This window comes from Conger conger, chromosome 8, assembly GCF_963514075.1.
Source record: "Conger conger chromosome 8, fConCon1.1, whole genome shotgun sequence".
Classification (NCBI taxonomy): domain Eukaryota; kingdom Metazoa; phylum Chordata; class Actinopteri; order Anguilliformes; family Congridae; genus Conger; species Conger conger.
In genome coordinates this window covers 54,985,464-55,009,292 of record NC_083767.1, presented here as the reverse complement: position 1 = coordinate 55,009,292, position 23,829 = coordinate 54,985,464, and the positions used below count along the sequence as shown (strand labels likewise).

The 23,829-nt window shown below is 46.0% G+C and overlaps 1 protein-coding gene across 3 annotated transcripts in view; it reads right to left on the bottom strand.

The window, feature by feature from the left end:
• Nucleotides 1-1,205: 1,205 nt before the first annotated feature.
• The window catches only part of prr5a (proline rich 5a (renal)), a 40,149-nt gene continuing 17,525 nt past the window's right edge, over nucleotides 1,206-23,829 (bottom strand). For all 3 annotated transcript variants that reach the window (XM_061251518.1, XM_061251520.1, XM_061251519.1), the window contains 6 exons: nucleotides 18,089-18,137; nucleotides 17,887-17,944; nucleotides 16,348-16,439; nucleotides 15,918-16,058; nucleotides 3,975-4,113; nucleotides 1,206-3,145 (listed from right to left, as the gene is read on the bottom strand). In XM_061251518.1, the coding sequence (XP_061107502.1) occupies nucleotides 2,592-3,145; nucleotides 3,975-4,113; nucleotides 15,918-16,058; nucleotides 16,348-16,439; nucleotides 17,887-17,944; nucleotides 18,089-18,137 (1,033 nt within the window). In that variant the 3' untranslated portion in view covers nucleotides 1,206-2,591. The remainder of the gene's footprint in view (nucleotides 3,146-3,974; nucleotides 4,114-15,917; nucleotides 16,059-16,347; nucleotides 16,440-17,886; nucleotides 17,945-18,088; nucleotides 18,138-23,829) is intronic.

The following is a 23,829-nucleotide window of genomic DNA, read 5'->3' as shown; positions in this document are numbered from 1 at the left end:
CTGGCTTCACTCTTGAAATCTTTATTTCCTCGCCTGGACACTCGCACTGCATGGTTTCCTGGGATAATGTAAAACTGTGGTGAACCGTCTGCTCTCCTGGACTTGACATTTCTCTCTTGTGTTTTTCTTTGAATTCTTCACACACACACACACACACACACACGTGCATGTACACAGTCTCTGTATTTTGTCTGCATTTCCAGAATTCCATATTTTCTGTATTTCTATCGCGTTATGCATTTTGGCACTTCCCTTTTGCCATTTCACCATTAATATCTTCAAACCCATTTTTACTCAGAGATTTCACCATGGCTACAGAACTGGGCTGTTGTGAATTCTCCATCATGCCGTTTGGCCAGTGCAACGGTCCCGCAGCATTCCAAATTATACATTTTTATATACAAATCTGACAGATTTTTTAATCATCAATGTCTTCGAACACATCTTCATTACATTTATTCAACAGCAACCGATTAAATGATCTTCCCATCCATCTGAACTGAATTTATTTTTCAGGTGAAGATCTAAAAATGAAATATAATATAGAGGGTGCAACTCCAAGGTCATGCTGTGGGAATTAGTCTTGGCCAGGTTTTTGCACCTACCCTTCCTAATCCACTCCGACTTGACATCTTTATGAGACCGTATGCAGTATATGAAGAATGGCATGGGAAACAATAATCTAAGGAGATTTGTGCCAGATAAGGCAATTCTTTACCACGGAATTCCATAGGTGGACTAAATTTGACACACTTTCTGCAGCAAGCACTGGATATAATAAAATGGCTGCAAAATTGCATTCCAAATTTCCATTTTGACCAGCAGATGGCAGGCACACCCAAGCTGCAGAAAGAAGCAACATTGTCATTACATTTTAGTGCTTGTTGTTTTGAGAATCAGTGGATTACAAATGTCCTGCCTACATTCACACACACACACACACACACACACACACACACACCAACAACAAATTATTATGGACTACAGTGTGGTCAGCAAAGACCAAAAGAGTGAGAGCAAAAATCCTGATGGAATACTTCTGACCTCTGAATTTTCTTCACCTCGATCTGTGGTCAGATTTTTAGGTGATTCATAATAGTAATTACTGTTTTGCAATAATTCTTATAACTCTCCAACCCCCATCCCAACTGGTTCCCCGTGTGGAAATTAAAATGAGATAAAAGATACAAAATGGATTATAAATCTGCAGTTTATCATGTTTATTAATTCTCATTTAATGATAATGACCCTGCCTCAAAGGACCAGCCTTTCCTGATACACGCCTTTAGGACTCCAGTTCAGAAGCAGCTTCAAATAAGATTGTGCGGAATGATGAGGAACTGAATTCATCATAAGCACCGATACACACAGTGAGGGTAATTTTCATCAGAGGTTTTTTTGATTCGAAATTTTTTGTTTTTCATAATTTAAATATAAAATCACATATAAATAATGATAGCAACATCATAATGTACAGTGAAGGTCACTCTGAATCAGATCAAAGATCGGCAAGATAAAACAAAAAAGGTATTTAAAAATGTTAAAAACCTCTGCACCACTTTAAAAAGTGTTATGTCTGTGTAAAATACATGCACTTTTGGCTCCCTTTATAAAACACATGAAAAAATCTAAAAGTGTATAAAAAACACTTCTTGGGCACTATATCAGCTAACATGAAAGAAACAAGTAATTATATATTTAGAAGTGATTAATCACGTTCTACTTCTGTCAATCACTGTATTCCTAATTAAATATTTGCCATTAATATCTAGTATAACTTTAAAAATATAAATACTGAATTGGTACCACAGTATAATTGCAATTCAGACATTGTTTGTAGAATTTATAAAACTTTGCATGAGCAAGGGCAGTATGCTCCATAAAACTAGGTTTTAATATGATTTTCATTTAAATAATAAACCAATAGCATAAAAAAATAAAAACAAAATGTATATCTTCATATGAAGCATATTAGATAGATGGATTTGTTTGCCTTTAATTTAATTATAATAGAATATTTATACCATCCCCGGTTCTTCAGAATGTCAGTCACAAATAAAAGCTGAAAAAGCGATCAGGCTTTTGACACCCGATCGCTCTGCAAATTTCTAAATGTTTCACAGGAGAGCCTGGGGGACCCTCTTCTCAATTCACACCCCATCACGACATCTGCATCAAGATACTAGACCACCACAAGACAAACAAACCCAACAATTTAAATTGGGAGAGGCCCAAAGGTATATAACCCCATGCGATGTCTACCCCCTGTTCCTCTCCCCGAGACAGAATCACATTAGAATCCACTTTTCACTGGACTGGGACCTCGACCTGTTCACAGTGCTACTGTTAATGAGCACGGGGAACGCCAATTACCTAAAGTCTTTAAACATTCAAACACCAAAAACAAAACCCACAAAAAAAAAACAAAAAAAACCCTCTCAAAAAACACTTTTTGTTTATCAAAGCTTTTTAAAAAGTCGTATAAAATGCGTGTTGTAGAAAGTTGACGTGTGTGTGTGTGTGTGTGTGTGTGGTGTGTGTGCGTGGGTGGGTGTGTGTGTGTGTGTGGGTGTGTGTGAGCGGGGTGTGCTCTAGACCACGCTCTGTCTGCCATTGTCTCTGCCGTATCCCTGAGGGTCCGAGCAGTGGTGCGGGAAGTCTATGAAGATGCCCTCGGGCTCCGAGTCCATGGACTCCAGTATCTGGTCCACGATGGTCTCCGGACTGGAGGAGCAGCTGGGGAGGGGGGAGGGGGCCCGGTCCGCGGGGGACGGCTGGCCCTCCTCGGCCGGGTGGAAGGGTCCCAGGGACAGTTCGGGGAAGATGGAGGGGGAGGGCAGGGTGGCCTGGCCGGCCGCCCCGCAGGCCCCGGGGTCCGGCTCCACGGGCAGGCTGAGCTGGGCGAGCGAGGCCCGGGAGCTGCTGTCCGCCCCGGGGCCCAGGCCGCCGTAGCCCTGCTCCTCCGCGCACGACGTCATCTCGCACACGGAGTGCCGGCGGATGCCCACGCTGCCCGCCGAGCACGCGTCCGACTCGTACTCCACCACCGGCGTCAGCAGCGGGATGTTGTAGCTCTTGGAGCGCACCACCGGGTTCTTCAACACCGGCTCACCGGGCTTGGGCCAGCGGCGCTGGAGACGCTTCTCTGTGAAGAGAGAGAGAGAGAGACCAGCGTGTCATAGAGAGAGAGAGAGAGACCAGCGTGTCATAGAGAGAGAGAGAGAGAGAGAGAGAGAGAGAGACCAGCGTGTCATAGAGAGAGAGCAGCGTGTCAGAGAGAGAGACCAGCGTGTCATAATAGAGAGAGAGACCAGCATGTCATAGAGCGAGAGAGAGCAGTGTGTCATAGAGAGAGAGACAGAGAGACCAGCGTGTCAGAGAGAGAGAGAGAGGGAGAGAGAGAGAGAGAGAGAGAGAGAGACCAGCATGTCATGGAGAGAGAGAGACCAGCGTGTCATAGAGAGAGAGAGAGAGACAGAGAGACCAGCATGTCATAGAGAGAGAGACAGAGAGAGAGAGGAGTGTGTTAGTCTATAGAGGGAGAGAAGTATGAGTGTGTTATAGAAGGAGAGAGAGAGGAGTGTGTTATAGAGGGAGAGAGGGATAAGTATGAGGTCTATAGAGGGACAGAGGAATGAGTGTGTTAGCCTATAGAGGGAGAGAGGGATGAGAATGTTGGTTCATAGAGGATAAGCGTGTGTCTGCCTGTAGAGGGAGACAGAGGAGAGTCTGTTGGTTTGTACACAGAGAGATCATAATCTAGAGAGAGGAACATTTCGGAAAGAAATGTGGGCAGTTTATCTATACGAGAGAGAGAGAGGTGTGCATTTTTTTTCAACAGAGGAAGAGAGGTGTTCTTTATTTACAGAGAGAAAGAGAGAGAGAGAGAGAGAGAGAGAGAGAGAGAGAGAGATGGATTTATCTATAGAAAGAAACGAGTTTGTGGGCAGCTAAGTGTGCGTAGAGGGCCTCACCCAGCACACAGGAGCACTGCATGACGGTGCCATCGTCAGAGAAGAGCCCGTGCGTGCCCAGGTAGGGGCACACCACCTTCTGGATGAGGGACTCCAGCTTCAGGTAGTCATCACTCACACCTTTAGACTCGTGGACACCCTGAAAGACACAGCAGCATTACATTACATTACATTACATTAGTGTCATTTGGCTGACGCTCTTATCCAGAGCGACGTACTGTTGATTAGATTAAGCGGGAACAATCCTCCCCTGGAGCAATGCAGGGTTAAGGGGCCTTGCTCAAGGGCCCCAACGGCTGTGCACGGATCTTACTGTGGCTACACCGGGGATCGGACCGCTGACCTTGCGGGTCCCAGTCATTTACCTTAACCACTACGCTACAGGCCGCCCTAGCAGCAGAAAGATACATATCTTATTTAGGGTTAGGGTTATGGTTAGGTTTAATGCAAGGGTTAGCTACTAATATCGCTATTGAACTCAATATTTGTTCATTGAACAGCAAACCGGGCGGCCTGTCGTGTAGTGGTTAAGGTACATGACTGGGTTCGATCCCCGGTGTAGCACAGCCATTGGGCCCTTGAGCAAGGCCCCTTAACCCTGCATTGCTCCAGGGGAGGATTGTCTCCTGCTTAGTCTAATCAACTGTAAGTCATTCTGCCAAAATGCCATTAATGTAATGTATTGTAAACGAGAAAAGCGGTTTAAATAATTCATCAGACATGTTAAAATACGTCATTTATAAAATGTGGGAACAGAAATATGAACTATTTCCTGAACCCTCCCAAGAGCCCAGTTTGAGACCGTTTGGTCCGTCGGCTGAGCCGCACAGCCGCTACATGCTGGGAGAGAGCAGAGCCAGTGGAGGTCACAGTGTTGGCTCAGGAGTGAATCGGTTATCAGGGTGAAAACCGGCCTTTTTACAGGATGCGTCAGTCAGCAGCCCCGTGTCTTCACACGGTGTTTCTCAAACGTTTTTTTAACCAGATGCTCTGCCTCCTCTCTGAACGCTGACTTCCCGTCTGTCTTTTTTTAACAGCCACCGCGAAACACTCAGGTTCAGGTTTCACACAGATTTCTCGGTTTCTGTGACCAATTTGTGCGATTGTATCATCTTTGTTCCTGTCAATACACAATCCCAATTCAGAGGGGGATCATTTTTGAGTTAACATAACATAACATAACATAAGGTAATGATGCGAACAGGCCCTTCAGCTCAGAAACCCCCCGTGTTTTTGCCTCCCCTACAGGTATCATAGCTACTCTACAAATTGACTGCTCGCTGTGTGAAAAAGTACTTCCTAATATGCTTTTTGACATGCTTTCTGAGACCTGTCTGTCAAAAGAATGGAACTCAAGCACCCCCCCCCCCTCCCCCGCGCAAACGCCACATCCTCAAATCAAACCACAAACTCAAAAAGCAAGCAGCACACTTAACCCTTTCAGACCCTGTGCCCATTACAATGTACTCCACTCCAAATTATTTACCGTTTTTTTTCCAAATGCCTTCAGACATTCACCACATTAATCTATTAAATAAAACAACACAATTCCATTCAATCTTACATGTTACATTTCACAACCTAGGGTCCACTGGAATGTACAAAAAAAATACAAATTAAACATTTACGATAAAAAAAGTTGTTTTGATCGAATCTCATTTCCGGAAGCATTTGGGATTGGGAAAATGCATAGTTTCATCCAGGTCAAGACAAAGCTAATGTCACATTTTAAACAACCCGGATACAGGAACTTCAAGCAGCACCTCTCCCCGTTCCTCCCTACTCCCTGTGAACCTTAATTGTTGTCTTTGTGATTTACTTTGTGTATCGGTATTTTTCGTTGATTAGGTAAGCAGTGTTTGGATAGTTAAGTTTGGTCACTTTTGCTTTGTTTATTTGTTTGTTAAAAAAAAAAAAAAAAAATTCAAATAGGCCCTGGTCCTTATCTTTGTTGTACAGGTAGCAGTTGAAATTGTACTTCCCTCTAGGGTCTTTCAGCGAACTTATCCCTGGTTATGGGCATGCACTTTGTTGTACGTCGCTCTGGATAACAGCGTCTGCCAAATGCCATTAATGTAATGTAATGTAATGGAACTGGAAGGAGGGATAGCAGGTAACATGCTAATTAAACTGTGCAATGATACTCAAGTGTTACTTGCTAATATTGGTGCACTCCCATAGTGCTATACCTAACCAAGGGGTGCAGATATAAGTTACCTCTTAATGAGAGTAACATTTACTAAGACATTTGCACATGGGAAACCCTATAGGACTCAACCAATGGTTGGTGCCAAACAAATACAGTGACCAATCACTGAGCATGTTATTGGTCCGGCATGTGCCAGGCATGTAAACCAGGCCCATAGTGGGATAAACTCTTAGTGAAAGACACACTGTGTGAATTATGTTTAAGTAATGATGCCCTCCACTCACTCCACCCAACTCCTGGGAGGCAGGCTGCATGTAATGATTAATCTGCTCTTTCTGATTGGTAGGGCTATTCAAACTTCCCTGAGAACTTCCCTTCTGCTGAAACTGTTTCCTGTTTGCTGTTCAAACCAGAGGCGCCTTTTTTTCCAAGCAGCTGTTGGAACTTCACTTCTATTGTTTACACCATCCTCTGAAATTACTCATTGGATTACCCTACCATCAATAAGGCGCTTCAAGTTCCCACCGCGTCTTATATACAAATAAAAATGGATTGATTGATTGATTTTGCGATGTTGAGGGCGATGCTTTCTGGGAGTCCGAGTGAATTAAGATGGGAGAGCAGTAGCTTTCAGAAATGGAACAGCTTCACAAAATGGATGACTTTTTTTTCCCTATTGTATCACAAAGAATGATGAGAGATCTACAGTAAATGAGCGAGTCTGCTGCAGAATGCCCCATCAGCAGGCTCCCCTGGAGAGCATGGAAGTGAGGTGAGTGTGTACTGACGTCAGCTCCTCAGAGATGAAGCAAAACTGTCCTTAAAACGGGGGCAGTGACACATGAGGCTTCCAGGGGATCTCCCCCAGACCTCTCACTGGCTAACTTCTCCCTACTCCTGGTTCTCTCACTTCTCTGTTCCTCACACATCCACTTCCAGAAGACATGCTGCCTCAAACATTCACACACACACACACACACACACACACACGTAGACTAACATGCGCATCAGTACACCCATATAAACACACACACACATATGTGTGTACACGCACACACATACGCACACACACACGTATGCGTACATACACGCACAAACACACACACACTCACACACACACAAGTGCACACACGCACACAGGAAAGGGTGTCAGAGGGCTGTGTGGTCACAGTGAGCCAGCACTGAGCAGGAGCAAGGCTGTGGTTTCCCTAACCTCCTTTCCCTCCCTCTCCTTATCTTCTGCCCATGCTGTTCCTGAGAAATGCTGTTTTGACAGTCACTATTTCCATATACATACAATATGTTAATTGTATTATTTAAAACATTGCTGATATTGATTTGTTTCCATTCTCAAGCCAGAGATAGACCATGACGCCCGGAGAGAAGGGCGTCTCAAGTGAGAGGCACCATTCCTTTGGGGTGGGGAGCCTCGTCGACGATTCCGACAAGATGAGATTAACTTTCCTTTTTATTTGGATAGTTAACTTTGTGCGATTTTATCATACAGATGCAACGAACATATTGACAGAAACCTTCGAATCTGGAGTTCCCAATGCACCTATTGACACATAATATTTAAGCTTTATGTAACGCTTCGCTTTGTGCCTAACCACCCGGCTAGCGGTGACAATATCCACAATATATCGGCGAAGCAACGTTATTGCAATAATTTATCCCCACTGCATTAACGTTAGCTAGCATGCTAGTTTACGTTACACCAGACGACACTGACACACACACACAATCATTTGTTTTTGTTGTAGACTTTTATCGGGACACTGCCAGATAACGTGCAGTTTTTGAAGTAACTCATAGTGCTTCGGCGGGGTCTTGCTGGTATTTCGATACGAGGATGTTGCCTAAGTTGTGTTTTTTAGTTTCGACTCCTTTCCAAATCAAGGGACACTTTAAACTCACTCATTTCATTTTACTTTAGTAGGCTACTAGCGGCGAGATGATGATCACATTAAGTAAAAACGCGGAGTAATTTTAAAAGATATGTGAACATGCCATTTAGCCGTGCATATGTGGATATTGACACGGCTGGAACGCAAACTGACCAATAGAGACAATGGACCGTATTAGGATTGTTTTAAAACGTTTGAAATTAGATGAATTAGACCAGTGCGATTTCTTAACCTTTACTAATTAATATAGCTCAACGCGAATTCCGGCCCATCTCATTCACAATCAAACGAGGTGATAATGTGCTATTCTCTGGCAGGGGAGAGGCGATGCCATGTGCGAGAACGCCTACTCTAAAGCAGGATAAAGTGACTTGCAGAAGCATAGGCTATTCACTTCTTTTGAGGTAAACATTTTTCATCCCGGAACACGTTTCATTAAGCAAAATGGTTGGAACGACTGGACCTCAGGTGCTGCATGCCTTGTGGGAGAGCGGTAATGAAGAAGAGGCGAGAAACTCATCAGATGTCGACATTGACGAAGAGCGGTGTCATTTCGAACAGCGAAAGGATCAACTTCATGAGTAAGTGGATTTCTTGTGTGTGTACTGCAACTTCTCCAACTTCGTTTGAATATTCAGTAATATGCGCGTTTGTAAATTCCCACATTCTAACCAGTGCATCTCAAAATTATAAATATGTAGTGGAGTAGGCAGGATTCTAAAACGGGGTGTCCTGGCACAGTCAATATTAGCATACTGTATCTACGTTTGGTGAAATAGCAGAAAAAAACAACTAAACAGACCAACTCCCAAGAGCAAGTGTATTTCTTACGATCATATTGGTAAATACATGTGCTGTATTGCAACTTCTCTATGTTCGTCTGAATATTCAGCAACGCGTGTTTGTAAGTTCCCATTCCGTTCTGAATTTATGAAGGATTCTAACCATTACATCTCAAAATAATACGTTTGCATTCTGTCTAAGACGTAGGCTAGTAGGCAAAGAGGCATCTTCGTTTGTAGGCTATATGATGTACCTGTGGCACATTTCCGAACTATTTTGTTTTTATTTTATTTTCAGGGATGAAGATGCAGAAGAAACGCCAAGTACGCCACCAGCTGAGGATCAACTTGATGAGTTACAGGGTCACAGAGACGCTGATGAGGAAACACAGCCTAGTTTACCGCCAGCGAAGAAGCCACGCAGGCACTGCATTGCGTCTACACCACGCTCACAGAAAGTACGCAAGGAATCCAAGCAGGTGTTGCAGAATCCATGCAGGCATTGCAGTGGGCCTACGCCAGATTCAAAGAAGGTACGTAAGGAATCTCAACAGGCCATTTATAATCATGTGCCTGTGCCTACAGCCACACAGACTCTGGATGTCAGCAAGATGGCATCGTATAGCCGCAGGATGTGCATACTCTGCAGGAGGGACACTGGGAAAAAACAGAGCACCCCGTGGAAGTGCAAAGAGTGTGATGCCCCTCTGTGCTTGCAGCTAAACCGGAACTGTTTTGAAAAATGGCACGCAAGACTTTGAAGTGTTTGTGAACGGCATCTCCATTGTATGTAGTCTGTGTGGGGATTTCAATAAATTCCTGAGTCAGAAAATATATTTGTTTCTGTCTTCTAAATGGCTCACTGAGTATTGCTTTGTGGAAAGGCTTTGTCTTAGAGGTAGGGAGGGGTCAGGCCAGGTGTGAAAAGCCTACTTACCTGACAGGACTGCATACCACATAAATATTCATTGAAAAAAGGCCATTAGCCCTCCCATTCTCAACTGGTGTTGAAAAATAGTAGCAGAAGTTTTTGTAATTTATTTAATATTTCTAATTGGATATTCTACAACATTTTGTCATCTTTTGATACCATATTATTGTAGCCGAGTCTGTGCTGAAAACAAAGATATGAAACACTTTTTAACCACTGTATATTAAGTTGATTAAAATGACACACATATCAGAGCATGGCACAGTCCCCAGAAGAGCATGTCTGAACACAGAATGCATCATAATGCTAAGTGGATATGCTACAGCAGTAGAAGTCTAAAAAATAAGTCTAATAAATAGCTAATAAAGTGTATGCAAAATCATATCAAATTAAAACATATAATGTTTTTCATTTATTTACAAAATGGGCTTTTCAGGGAAAGGGCTTCCAATTGATTGCCTCAGGTTTTCTATGGCTCTTTACTAGTCTCAGGACCCATAGTTTAAATAGGTGAGTGTCCAGATGCTTTGAGCTTGTGCAAAAGAACATCTACAGAACTTGGTCCTCAGCACACAGTCTAGCGCAGTAATGGATTCTCACCAACTGCATGAAAGAAAATTAAATCCCCACAGTAAACCAACCAAGTTCTCCACTGAATACATTTAGCCTGTGGAACCATCTTGGAAAAAGTAATCATAACAAATATATCAAAACAAATTATTAAATAAATACATAAAATCTGAAAGACTGGGTTTGTTTTGCCATCCAAGAAAAGACAAATATATTTTTGCAGCGGTGCGTGAAGCCGTGGTAGTTTAGCTGTAATTAGGCAGCAGCACAACACTTTGAATAAATGTCACCGCGACCACAGTCATGCTGAGCCTGTTTTTTTCCTTTTCTAGCTGGTAAATTGCTGACATACTTGAGTGAAACTGCTTTGCAGAACAGTACAAACAACTAACTGGACAGATACTCAGAGAATAGCAAACAGCTAATGGTCTTTGCAGAGTTGTGCTGTAAACACTGCCGTAAATGTTAAGACTGGCATATTCAATATTACATTACATTAATGGTATTTTGGCAGATGCTCTTATCCAGAGTGACATACAGTTGATTAGACTAATCGGGAGACAATCCTCCCCTGGAGCAATGCAGGGTTAAGGGCCTTGCTCAAGGGCCCAACGGCTGTGCGGATCTTACTGTGGTTACACCGGGATTCGAACCACCGATATAGGACTGAATGTCGGCCTGAAGCATTCAACCACCCACCACTTAACTTTCAACTCCAGGGGCTCTTTCCAATCACTTACTTTTCACCACATCACCTTGTTCTTTGCCTAACCTAGAAATCGGTCACGGTCTGCCATCATTAAGGAAATTCCAATCAGTTGCAAATGTTCCTTCTAAGAGATAGAAGCCAAAATTAGGAGGCTCCTGAAGCTTTCTCGAGCCAGAAGGAGCAAGGACATTCCATTCGCCTAATTCACATTTTTTCTCGATTCCCAGCCAGTCAATGCTTCTTTGAGCTATGTAATCCCCAGCAAGCTGAACTTCTATAGAGGACTGCATGTCTTATCCATTACACTGGAGCAAACAGGCCAACGTGGCTGATAAGAGATGCTACTCATTGCTACTTATTTAGCCTTTGCATTATTTCAATTCCCCTGTCCACTCAACATGACATTACATTACATTACATTATTGGCATTTGGCAGACGCTCTTATCCAGAGCGACGTACAACAGAGAGAAGAAAAGACCTTACGCACATGAGATAAGACGAAGAGTAGACCCCTGCGGAATGAGCCACGAAGGCTGTGTGTTAATAATATGTTTCCAAAAATCTGAATGCTGGTAACATGTCCGCTCGGCCGGATATAAATTATTTTTATTGTTTTGTTGAGTTTTCTTTGAAGAGCTGGGTGAGCGTGAGGTACAGCATGAGGCCACTCCCATTTTCCACACAAGCATATCAACACACAGCTTTGCAAGACTAAAAAAACAAAAACAAAAATGAACCCAACGACCCATTATGTGAGATGACACACAAAAGCACCCCCAGACCCCTCACACACAAAAGCACAGCCTGACCCTCTACACGCCCCCCCCTCTGTCCCATGTGCCCAGTGTGCCACAGAACCTAGTGCTGTGTGTAAGGATATGGGGTACAGCCATTACACCGCAAGTTAGTGTGTCAGAAGCAGATTCATCACGAGCACCTGGTGCAGCCACACTGCAGGCACCGGATCAAGCAGAGAGGGCGCTCTCGTATCGAAAGGCAGTGACAACCCTGCTGACTGAAATTCCTCAGAGGACATTCTGACCAGCTGTGAGCCAGCCTGTGAGCCGCCGCTAACACTGGCTGTTATACGCGTGGGGGTCTATCCCGAAGAAATAATAATAATAAAGGCCAGGATTTCAGCAGCCCCAAAATGAAATGGATTTTTACGGAAAGCTAACTGAGACAGTGCACAGCACACCGACACTGGAGCCATGCGCGGTAACCTGAAAAACAAAGGTAGCGTCACCCCCCCCCCCTCCCCCCGCCGCCTCTCTGCAGATCAAAGGGAGCGGGCAGCCCCCACACAGGAGCCGCGACAGCGCTCCACACACGCGGGGGACGTCGGAGGCCCGTGCCCGTCGTCCCCGCCCATGAAAGGGAGCGACGGGTCTTTGATATGAAGATGAGCTCCGGCCCGCTGCTGTCCGAGAGAGAGAGCCCCTCGCCGAGCTTTTATCCGGATGAAATTCAGATTTTTTTTTTTTTCTCTTTTTGGAACGGCTCGTGCTGAGCTGCACTTTTCTACCCCATTGATCTGTTGTTCGTCAAGCCAAAACTCGGGTTTCAGAATAATTACCCCCCCCCCCCCCCCCCCACCCCCCAATCTTGGTTTCAGTTAAAATATCACACAGAGGAGGTGGCGTTCTGTGTGCTGGTTCCTTGCGTCTGCTTGAGTTGATTCATAGATGCGTGTGTTAGACATTCATGACTTGTTTTCTGGTTAAGTGATTCATTTTACTAGCATGTGTTTTTTTCTCAGCAGATTTACAACGTGGCGTGTTTCAAACGCTCTACGTCACTGTGGTAATGGCCAGATATCAGCGATTTCTCAACGCTTGTACATCTTCCGCTGCCTGGAAACAAGTTGACGGGGGGGTCTCGCAGTGACTATCTCTGACCTACCTGGTTGCTAGGCACCCACGCCCCAGTAACGGCTCATTGTTATCTCAGAGTTTTGTGAGCGTAGCTCTCATCTGCATAAAGCACAGGGTGTGGGCTCAGACAGGAAGCTGAGCGGTTGTTCCACATCTATCAAAGGGCGAAATCTGCCAACAAATTAACCAGATGGTTTCTTTTTCCTCTGACCTATATAATGCAATACAGTGCGTATATGGCGCTATAAAGCAATATTTTGTTTGTACTGTTCAGTTATATGCAGATATATAATAATAATACTGAATAATACACTTTGATTTGTATAGCATATGGTTATGTATACCATATAACAATATGTAGCTCATACTTATTTTGTTCATGCACTTCTGTACGTCATAATGTAGTTGCTCATAGGTTTAAATTCTCCTTGCAGATTAGATTCCAGACTACCCCAAGAATGCTATTCTGCCCCTACTCTATACTTCACAATCAGATTAAAAAAGAGTCAAACGTTAAAGCCTGAACTGCATCAATGGCTGTATTGCCACTGGATAGCGTCTAAGTGCATCATATTTTTTAGTGAAACAAAACAGAACAAGTATTCCTGCCTCCGAACTGACTAAGCACATTCCCCCCTCCCTCACAGGAGAACCACAAAAGCACCAACACACAGCACCACAGACCAGCTTTTGTTCAGTTCTGTGGCCACACAGTCAGGAGTCACCTATTTCTTATTTATTAAAAAGAATGCCTGCTAAGATTCCAAAATATTTTTCTCCTTACTGTTTGCCGTCAACCAACTTTCCTTGTTATTGAAGTGAATTCACAGTTCCTCCCGTGGAGAATCGGCACGTAAATTCATGCCGAACGGAGAGTGAGAACGGCCTGCCGTGAGATACCGTGAGACAGGAAACAGAGATAGCACCGGCGCTTAAAGGCGGGAAAGCGTCTCTGTTCTGGCCGCGGTGGAGAAAAAAAGAAAAGAGAAGTGCCAGCGGTCCCCCCCAGTCCTTTCTGAGAACCAACACCCCCCCCCCCCAGACTCTGGTTTCCGCCCAGCGGGAGCACAGCCCCCCCCCCCCCCCTCCCGTGCTCTGAGAGAGGAGTGGAGCGTGAGAATGAGAACCCACATCCCACACCTCCCCATCTCTCCACCCCTCTCTCCTCCCCTCCTCCCCTCCTCCCCTCCTCCCCTGCAAGCCCACGGGCCTCCCGGTCAAACCACGGTCACGGCACGGGCCTCAGCAGCCTGTGGCGTAGTGGTTCAGTTGATTAGACTAAGCAGGAGACAATCCTCCCCTAGAGCAATGCAGGGTTAAGGGCCTTGCTCAAGGGCTGTGCGGATCTTATTGTGGCTGCACCGGGGGATCGAACCGCTGATCTTGCGGGTCCCAGTCATTTAACCTTAACCACTACGCCACAGGCTTTGCTTTTACTCTCCGACCCCTGGACTTTCCACCACTGCCAACCGGTCGGTCCAGACCGGCTTGTCATCGTAACGCTCAAATCGTCACAAGCCTCTGTCCCTCTGCGACAAAACGGGTGCAGTGGAACATGCATCCCGCCCCCACAACACCTGAACGCCCTCCTGCGGCTCCACGCCCGCGCGGGGCATAAAAGGGCCGGGTCCCGAGGCTGTCGATCACGCACAGACTTCCCCATCGCTCCGACGAAGAGCCCTTATAAGCAGCATTAGTAAGCGGCCATTTCCTCACCCAGTCACCGCCGCGGGCTCATTCAGCCCCAGACTCCCGCCGCAGGGCCGCTCTGGCCTACAGCAGGACCTACTGACGCAGGTCAACTGAGCAGACGCCGGCCTGCAGCTCACCAATTACCCACAAGTCCCTACAAGGGCTGTGTGACAGACAGAACTGGAACGAGTGTACGGGACCTTCCCACACACTGCCGACACATTCGGAGACAGCGCTCATCACAATGTTGTGAAGAATCGCCACACCATGACGACCATTACAACTGTGGTTCACACATTTTACTCTCCAATGGCGTATGATAGATGGATGCTTACACGTCCTTACGATGCGTTAACACTAGTACTGTATTCATTTTCCTTGTCAACAAGCCTTAAAAACTCTCCCATGTGTTCACCGTCCATCGTACCCTGTCTGAGATCTATTATGGACCATCCACCACACCTCACACAGTGTGTGACCCCTCCTCTCCTCTCCCAAAAGCAGGGCACACGAGGCTCAACACATTCCCTGTCACTACTTCTCCTCTCCTCCACCACTGCCTTTGGGGGGGGGGGGGCAGAGGGGTGCAGAGAGGGGCAGAGAGGGGATGGAGGGCAGACAGGAGGCAGACAGGGGAAGGGGGGCAGGGGGTCAGAGAGGGGATGGAGGGGGGGGGGGGAGAGAGGAGGGATTTTGCAGCAGCTGGCAGCACTGTCTAAGTGACTAATCTGTGAGTTCACCAGGGAACAGGGATGAATTCTGAAGAGAAATGACTCAGCCCTGTCTGTCTTTTCCTCCGTCTGTCTGTCTCTTTTGTGTTTATATCTCAGTCTCCCTAGAAACAAGCACACACACACATGCACACACACACGCGCACACAAACTCACACACATGCGCACACAAACACACACACACACGCACATGTGTGTATCCTCATTTAACCCCTGTCTCTTTACACAGGCTGTGTCAGTACCTCCTCTGTTGAGCGCTCTGTACAGAGGTGTGTCAGTACCTCCTCTGTTGAGCACTCTGTACAGAGGTGTGTCAGTACCTCCTCTGTTGAGCGCTCCGTACAGAGGTGTGTCAGTAGCTCCTCTGTTGAGCACTCTGTACAGCGGTGTGTCAGTACCTCCCCTGTTGAGCGCTCTGTACAGAGGTGTGTCAGTAGCTCCTCTGTTCAGCGCTCCGTACAGAGGTGTGTCAGTACCTCCTCTGTTGAGCGCTCTGTACAGAGGTGTGTCAGTACCTCCTCTGTTGAGCGGTCCGTACAGAGGTGTGTCAGTACCTCCTCCGTTGAGCGCTCTGTACAGAGGTGTGTCAGTAGTTACCTGCAGGATGAGCAGCATCTGGATGATGGAGGGGGGAACGCGGGCGCGGGGGCGGGACAGCGCGTCCTCCAGCTTGATGTTGAGGGTGATGATGTTGCGGAAGTGCAGCAGAGCCAGCTGACGCACTGAGGGCTCCTTACCCTGCACAGAGACACACACCATCACACACATGCACACACACACACACACACACACACACACGTACGCATACACACATATGCACACACACACACACACACACACACACACACATGTACGCACACACACATATGCGCACACACACACACACAGAATGCATGTGGGAATGCTCCTCAAAGGAATGTCCCATGCCGGAATGTTCTGTACTGCTGTGCGTTTGGCTCTGTTCATTCTGCATTGTTTCAGACTGGTTCAGCACTACGTGTCAAACCATAGTGCTGGAGGACTGTACCTGAACAGGGTAGAAGATGGCTTGCAGCATGGTCAGGACATCGCAGAAGAAGAAGTCCCAGGTCTCCGCCAGAGAGTCCAGCAGCTTCTGACCTACAGAAACCCAGAGCGTGCAGATCAGCCCCTGGACAGAGAGGGCACGCCAGCGTCTCAAAGCCCACTTCTGTGAGAAATCTCCCCCTGACTGAACAATGCCAATTCACACAATGAATAAACACCCCGGGGCCTCATCTCAGTGCGGAGACCATGAGAGACACAAGAGAGAGAGCGGAGACGGGGAGTGTGTGTCTTGCGGGCGAAGGCGTGATACTTGCAGCCCTGCAGCGAGGACTCTGGTGGCCTGCCGTGTTTTTTGTTGTGGGGCAGGTTTTACTCATAAAGAGAGACCTTCTTCTTGGTGGTTTGAGTCCATGACGCAGATCACAGAGCAGCCTCAGATCACACAGTTGATAGCCAGCGCATAAAAAAACACCCAGAAACCAGGCCCCGAACCAGCCATCCACAACAACTACGAAGCAGGCTGAGAGCTAGTGTTCAGCAGTTAAACGGAATCGAAACTGATAGGCAGCACGCAGCAATTAACTAGAATCCAACACCGACAGTCAATGCGCGCCAATTAACCAGAAACCAAACTGACGGCCAGCATTAAGGAATTAATTATAAAACAGATAGCTTCAATGCTGGAGAGGAGTAACTGCTGGCAGTGATGTGCAGTTTGTGCTCAAACTATCATTCAAGTATCATTCAAGCAGAAATGCACACAGGCTCCCCCTACACGGTCTTCTCTTATCCAGCCTGTTCCATTAGTGCCGTTCTGAGACTGCAGTCAGTGTAGAAAGGCCCGCTAATTGAATCATGTGGGAATTCTCAGAAAAGATCACTGGATCTTGGGCCAGAGCTGCCAGGCTTAGCGCCAGGAGAGACTGGTGTGCGGTGTGAATGTTGTTCCAAGCAATCTCCCCCTCCTGCCTCCCCACACCGTCAATTTAATTGGACCAATTAGTCACTGACCTATACGTTTTCACCCAACTACGTTCCACCGAAACACACAGGGCGGTAAACATTCACGGCGAAAGGTCGACCTAATCTGAGGTTTTGTCATTCGCATTCGGAAGTGCGAGAACTGTCGATCTGAGTAAATGACTTTGCTAATTAAGGAAATAAAGAGCAGAGATGGGAAATAAACACGAACACAGCAGCTTCCCCAGAAGCAGCATGCCCAAACAAGAGTGCACAAACTCGCCTAACTGGCAAGGGAAGGAGGGTACATTTAGATTCCACACCTGCCCCAGTACCACAGCTCACACCACATACTAAATCACAGAGAAACTGCCCGTTCACCTGGACCTGCATTGTGCTGTATCTGTAAAATCTGCTTCTGTTCGGTGGTTGGAGAGCCTCGACCACCTGTCACTTCGAACCACAGACAGAGGCTGTGCTCGTGAAGTAAGTTCCTGTTTTTTATGCGCTAAAGTGATTCCACACAGAATAGCACGCAGGCAGTACCAACACAAGTGAGTAGTTTATCTTCTATACGTACCCTCGTAAAACCTTATTTTGTCCCTTAGGATGACCATGCCCTTTGTGAGAAGCTGGTTCTGGAAAACACCGCAGGAAGGAGAGGCAGGTATTTAATGGCACAAACAGGAAACTGTTCTTGACTGCTACCGTTAATTGTTTTCAAAGGCTGGTGTTTTCGGAGGCCAGCCACATTGTGCCTGTAGGGTTCAGCTCACTCTTACCTGGAGATACTCCGTGAAGAAGGACCCCAGCTCCGTCTTCAGCAGTTGCCTGAAGAAAAAAGGACAGGTGACCGTCAGAGAGCACTATGTGAAATCACCTTGATATGACCAGGACAGAGGCCTTCATTCAATCAATATTGGCCCATACCAATTATGATTGTAGTTTTCTTTAAAAAAACTATTTGGCAAGTTCAGCAATCACCAACACTGACTTGCAAAACAGTGTTTGTGAAGGAAGAAAAATAGTATTTACAATATTTATATATAGTTAAGGCACATTTTGATTTAATCCAGGCCAGATTTAAATCAGCAATTTATGCCAATTGGTTTATTTGTATGTAAAATGTAACTGTGATAGCAGCAAGCTTAGTCACAACAGTGATTGGAATATGTAATTTTTATTTTTTATTTTTTACAGAGAATCCATTTAAAGGGGATAAAAATAGTATCGGGTCCAACTGAAACACTGACTTTCAGTGGGCCCACATCGTCATGAAAGACGGAAAAATAGTCTGGTTGCTGCAGCGATCTGCTTAGCAGTATGTCAACTAACTTTTTCAGTCATCAGTATACTTGTGACAAAACTCAGCAGTTGCCTGTGTCAGAGTCAGACAGTCACATGGGCTGTGTTTCCTCACTAAACAAGGGCACGAGGAAACAAAAAAAAACAAAAAAACAAGACAAACAACAAAACAGCCAAACAAACTGGTTACAGTAAACACCTTGCATGAGAGGCAAGCTGATTAGCACTTCTCACTGTCCGGCTGTTCTCACCCAGACAGCCTGGGCACAGTCCCTGCATTGTTCCCCCCTAATCACCCACCGCTCTCTGGCTACCCTACGCCTTTCTGGGGCCGTTTGAATACCCGGAGTTTCACAGACCCACATCAAGGCTGCAGAGAAGTGAATCAGCATGCGGGAAACAAGACACAAACCCTCGAGGAACACCGTATACCACACTAAGTACTGTTCCTTGAGCGTTTCACTTCACCGTGGGCGGGCTGACCTGACCTCAGGCCTAACTAAAAGCCCAGACAGCCGAAATGGACACGGTGCACGTTGTCGGAGGACATGTTCTGCGCTGCGCGCAGTAGGGACGGGTGTTTCCTGTTTCCTGGCTTCTCTTTTATGAGATCATGTCTACACATGTCTATTCATAACTATACAGGAAACCAGGCCAAGAGGGCAAAGCCAGATACACTGCCTGCCTGCCGGCTGCTCTGGAGTCTACCAGTCATTATCCAAGCTCTCGTTAGCGCTGAATGCTATCAGATAAGGCGTGTCTCACCAGGAGGCCTGTGTCTTCAGGCCCCCCGAGAACCTGCGCTCGAACAGGTCAGACTGATCAAGCTGAGCTGTGTCGACTGCCCTGAGTTTAAAAACAGTAACGGGCGGCCTGCAGCGTAGTGGTTGAGGTACACGACTGGGATCCGCAAGGTGGGTGGTTCGATCCCCGGTGTAGCCCCGATAAGATCCGTGCAGCCACTGGGCCCTTGAGCAAGGCCCTTATCCCCGCATTGCTCCAGGGGAGGATTGTCTCCTGCTTAGTCTAATCAACTGCAAGTCGCTTTGGATAAAAGTGTCAGGCAAAATGTGACCCAAAAGCAAAGTCAGGGCAAAGCAAAGCAAAGACAGGGCGGCCTGTCGCGTAGTGGTTAAGGTGCAGGACTGGGATACGCAAGGTTGGTGGTTCTAATCCTGGTGTAGCCACAATAAGATCCGCACAGCCGTTGGGTCCTTGAGCAAGGCCCTTAACCCTGCATTGCTCCAGGGGAGGATTGTCTCCTGCTTAGTCTAATTAACTGTACGTTGCTCTGGATAAGAGCGTCTGCCAAATGCCAATAATGTAATGTAATGTAATGTCATCTGTTCAAAAGATGCAGCAGTGGGTGAGATGAGTGGTACAGTCCATAGGCTGGATGACGAGTCCCCCCTGCATGACTGAGGGTTTGACCTCTCACCCTGACACCTTCCCTTTTCTATCCAGTACCTTCCCTGCGTTCCACCTGTCTGAATACAGCCAAAATACAGCAAGGAGGGTCCACCTTGCTTTGAAACAGACGCAAGACTGAACAGAGACAGCAGTTTTCCAGTCTGACGGGGAAGCAATTTCATTCCTGCCCACTCAGTGAAACCACTGACAATACTGTCATCGATCCAAATGCTTAAGCAAAAGTCGCACCAAGAGAAGCACACAAACTAATTAAATGTTAAAAATCCCCACAACAGTGAGATCAATTAGCCTCTTTAAACCGACATAAATGCAGTGTGCACGTTATGGGTTTTTATCTTCCTAATAGGCCACCATGGATCTCATTATAGCCACTCCAGAGCCTACTCTGAAGCCCCCAGAATCTGTGAATCACACAGTGCTCCCTGCATCATGCCTGTTTGGGCAGGCACATCCACAGGAAATTAAAACAGCTGAACATTTTACCACACACACTATAATACGTTTGTAAAACAATATGCTTTAAGCAGTGTTACTGTGATTCTTTCATAGCTACTATTATTAATGATACCGTAATTTCTGACATGTTTGTTTGATGTAAACACGATTGTATTGTATGTACTGTATGCTGTGTGATTGTGACATACCCCGTTGCACAAGATTACATTACTGTGATTCTTTCATAGCTACTATTATTAATAATACCGGAATTCCTGACATGTTTGTTTGATGTAAACACGATTGTATTGTATGTACTGTATGCTGTGTGATTGTGACATACCCCGTTGCACAAGATTACAAAACGTGCATTAATGAAACCTGCCAGGCAGCCTGAGGAGACGTTCTTAAGTGAAGAAAGAGACAGTGCACAACGACATACCACAACGGTCACTCTGCTGTCTGAAGTTCTGGAAGGGGAAGGACATTGATCGTAGAGGAGCTTCCATAACAGCCTTTGCATTTTGGAGCTAAACGGTACTTTTAGACCTCTCATTAGATCAGGGAAATGCACTGGTATGGTTCCATTCTACTCATTTTACCTATAACTGAATTTAACATTTATACTTATCCTGTCCATTTGTCCTTTCCTTTGATTTTCTTCTTCACTGCTCTCAACTGATTGTAATCCATCCAAAACAATCCAATCCAATCCAATCAAAACATTGGTGCTAGCCTTCCAAGCAATTAAGGGGTCTTCCCCAGCTTACCTACAAAAACTCATCAGACCCTACACCCCTGCCAGACCTCTTCGTTCAGCCTCCACAGGCCACTTGGCACCTCCCCCTCTCCGAACCTCCACCTCACGCTCACGACTACTGTCTGTTCTGGCTCCACGGTGGTGGAACGAACTCCCCGTTGAGGTCAGAACTGTAGAATCTCTCCCCACCTTCAAGCGCAAAACTGAAGACGCACCTCTTCAAGCAGCACCTCTCCCCGTCCCTCCCTACCTCCCTGTGAACCTTAATTGTTGTCTTTCTGTGATTTACTTTGTGTATCGGTATTTTTAGTTGGCTAGGTAAGCAGTGTTTGGATAGTTAAGTTTGGTCACTTTTGCTTTGTTTGTTTGTTTATTTGTTTGTTTAAAAAAAGAATAATAATAGGTCCTAGTCCTTATCTTTGTTGTACAGGTAGCAGTTGAAATTGTACTTCCCTCTAGGGTCTTTCAGCGCACTTATCCCTGGTTATGGGTACGCACTTTGTTGTACGTCGCTCTGGATAAGAGCGTCTGCCAAATGCCATTAATGTAATGTAATGTAATGTAACGGTGCAAAGGCTGGACAGGAAATAACATCAAGCCACCAAAACACAGGCCATACATTATCCTAAGATCACCTCCGTATATAGAACGCAGTCCCCTGTTAAACACAAGCCTCACTTGATGGACTTTTGATGGTTCAGACTTGGTCAGAAGAGAGAAAAGGAGACAGAATATCTAGCTAACCAAACCCCCCACCCCCCTTTCCCCCTTCCCCATACATAACCATCTCCAACCCTTACCAACCCCACCCGTGAGCCAAGCCATCTTGGCAATTGGACAATTAACTTGCTTAATCCCATTCCAGTATATGTGCTTTAATGGATTCCAGCACGATGACTCAGTTCAATGCTCAGCAGTTGTGGTTTCAGTGGGGGGGGGGGGGGGGGTGCTTGATTCCCAGTGATCACATGTACCCTGTTCCCGTTAGTAACGAGGCTGGCTTGGACAACCCCCCCTCCGTCTGGTCTATGCTGATAATGTGAGAAATGCCCCCCCCCCCCCTACCCCCCCAAGCTCCACTCAGCATAGTGACACACGCAACTGACTGCTTCCGAGCTCTGATCATAGGAAGGAAACCGTGTAACACTGCACACTGGCGCCAAGGTTCATACAGTCAACCTGCCCTCACACAAATGACAAAGGCAGGCACATACAGTAAAGACACAAATTATTCACATACATGCACACATACATACGCCAATCCACACATGTACACACAAACCCGCCCACACCTAACTACGCACACACTCTTACAGACATACAGTACACAAATATACACTTGGTGACCATTTTATTATGTATACCTGTACACCAACGTGTTAATGCAAATATTTAATCAGCCAATCATGTGGTAGCAACTAAATGCATAAAGGCATGCAGACATGGTGAAGAGGTTCAGCTGTTTTTCAGTCCAAATGTAAGAATGGGTTAGAAATGTGATCTAAGTGACTTTAACCATGGAATGACTGTTGGTGCCAGACAGGGTGGTTTGAGTATCTCAGAAAGTACTGATCTCCTGGGATTTTCATCCACAACAGTCTCTAGAATGGTGTGAAAAACATCCAGTGAGCAGCAGTTCTTCGGACAGTATGTATGCAGTATTGCAGTACATGCAGTATTGCACAAAACATGCACGCACACATTCATGTACATACACTCACTTACACACACACGCACGAACGCACGCGCACACACACGCACGCGCACACACACGCAAACGCACACACACATGCACATACACACACTTACACACTTACACGCCCTCCAACATACATGAACACATACACACATATACAGACACACATGCACATACACACACTTACACACACTTACACGCCCTCCAACATACATGAACACACACAAACACAGACACACGTGCACATACACACACTTACACACACTCACACGCCCTCCAACATACATGAACACATACACACGTATACAGACAACTTGTGTGCTCATACACATGAATACCTCTGTATGCCCACACAGAGAAGCACAGACACTCATACATACACATTGCATTGAAGTGGCATCGTAAAGTATTACAATATAATTAAATAATGGCATAGAGTAAATGCAAATTGGCAGGGGTACAAGGCCAGATAAACACTGAACAGGACTGAACCAAACACTTTGCTTTCTCAGACAGCAGAACAAATGGAAACCACATATTATTGTGCACAGGCACTTGTGGTTTACGCGAGTACTGGTTTCAAATGTGAGAGTGGGCGTAAGAGGACAAAGTAACGTTCCGCTTTCCGATGGAGATGTGGAGATTAACACTAGACCTCATATGAGTCAATATCCAATCAGAGTTAAAACAAACCAAAGTCCACCAACCATGTGACAGGCCCACCCTAATGCACAATCCCGCATAGCAACACTGTTCCAGCAACACACAGAAAACTCTCCACAAGGTCAATGCCTTCTGATTGGTGGTCTTCATTTCCCACCCCCAGATAAACACATTTCCTTCGCTCAAACTAAATATTTAACACTGCAGACACGCAATCTCTACTTATTCATTTT